Source organism: Rhinatrema bivittatum, chromosome 16 (genome assembly GCF_901001135.1).
Source record: "Rhinatrema bivittatum chromosome 16, aRhiBiv1.1, whole genome shotgun sequence".
Lineage (NCBI taxonomy): Eukaryota > Metazoa > Chordata > Amphibia > Gymnophiona > Rhinatrematidae > Rhinatrema > Rhinatrema bivittatum.
In genome coordinates this window covers 67,500,994-67,502,704 of record NC_042630.1, presented here as the reverse complement: position 1 = coordinate 67,502,704, position 1,711 = coordinate 67,500,994, and the positions used below count along the sequence as shown (strand labels likewise).

General features: G+C 36.9%; 1 protein-coding gene across 1 annotated transcript; it reads right to left on the bottom strand.

Annotated features, from left to right (window-relative positions):
- Positions 1–451: 451 nt before the first annotated feature.
- On the bottom strand, positions 452–1,384 carry LOC115077810 (olfactory receptor 12D2-like). Its single transcript, XM_029580097.1, has one exon. It carries the CDS (start codon positions 1,382–1,384, stop codon positions 452–454), a length of 933 nt encoding a protein of 310 aa, XP_029435957.1.
- Positions 1,385–1,711: the final 327 nt, after the last annotated feature.

The window sequence follows — 1,711 nt, the reverse complement described above, 5'->3', positions numbered from 1 at the left end:
TTCAGCAATCTGCATTATTTGATTTACATAGTTTACAGTATTTATGAGCTCATTAGCATGCATTTAAATGCTAATGAACTCATTTAAATACCCACAGTGCCGGGGCAGATTAAAGTGAGATATTTCAATTATCTTTCGTTATCCCCACTTTAGGCCATTTACTGTGCAAAAACAACATTTTTCACATGGTTAATTGCCTAACTCAGCTTGGTGAATGAGCCCCTTCATTTGTTGATTAACTCTTCTGTTAAACGAATGCAAAGGGATAATCCCATATGTATCAGTCTTTCACAGCACTCATTTTTATTTTATTATATTGCTTTAAGCTAGCCTCCCTGGGAATGCTCTTTTCCATCAAAATCCTCTCAGTTCATGAAGGGGAGACAAGTGGAATTCTTGTATTTCTATTTTCACCTCTCAAGGAGCCTGGCTGCACCCATCAAAAATCTTCCTATACAAGTTTTCTGAATACTGTTCTTCTGAAGGAGACTTTCACGTCCTTATTCCTTAAAGTATAGATAATGGGATTCAACGCTGGAGTTAAGACAGTGAACAAAATCGCAGAGACTTTATCTTGTTCAAGGGAGTGCTCTGAAGTGGGTCTCAGATAGGTACAGATAGCTGTCCCATGATAGAAAAGAACAACGGTCAAATGGGAGGCACAGGTAGAGATAGCTTTCTGTCTTCCATGAGCTGAACGCATTTTGAGAATAGAAGAACCAATGTAAACATAAGATGTTAAGATTAAGGAAAATGAGCTAACTGCTATGAATCCAGTGACAATATTTAGCAGATGTTCATTGAGCTGAGTGTTGGTGCATGCCAGCTTCAACAAGGGTTTAATATCACAGTAGAAATGACTAATTTTATTGAATTTACAGAAAGGTAATTTGGCTGTTAAACAAGTGTGCACCGTTGAATAGAGAAAACCAATTAACCAGGAGCTTAATGCCAGCAGAATACATATTTTTCTATTCATAATAATTGGATAATGTAAGGGACTGCAGATTGCTACATAGCGGTCATAAGACATGGCACTAAGAATCAATGCTTCTGTGCCCCCAAAGAAATGAAAAAAATGCAGCTGTGTGATGCACCCATTGAAGGTAATGGTTGTTCTCTCTGACAAGAAGTTGGTCAAAAGCTTAGGAACAGTAACCGATGAATAGCACATGTCTAGAAAAGACAGGTTGGTGAGAAGAAAGTACATGGGGTTGTGAAGGTTCGGGTCGGTGACTGTTAACATGATTATGGTGAAATTCCCCATCAAAGCGATCAAGTAGAAAAGAGAAAACAATGTAAAAAGAAATATTTGCAATGCTGGGACATCTGTAAATCCTAAGAGAATGAATTCCGTCACCCTACTTTGATTCACTGCTTCCATTTAGGTGTCTTCTATAAGGAAAGAGAACAAAAATAATAATCACCATTATCTGCATTATAACATTATGGGCTATAACTTTACCATGTCTGCTTTAATTAAAAGTTCTTATATTGAGTCTGGAGAGATCTGTATTCTTTGTCAGCTAGGAAACTTTAGAATAATCCAGCATCTTTGGACTATTCTTATATAGCTTGATACATAGCATCAGAACAAATAGAGAATGTATTCTTTCATGTAATTAGGTGATATGAGAAAATGATGTATAGCGCATCAACCCCTGAAATTCAGAAATCATTTATTTACAGGTTTCCACTCTCAGGCACACAT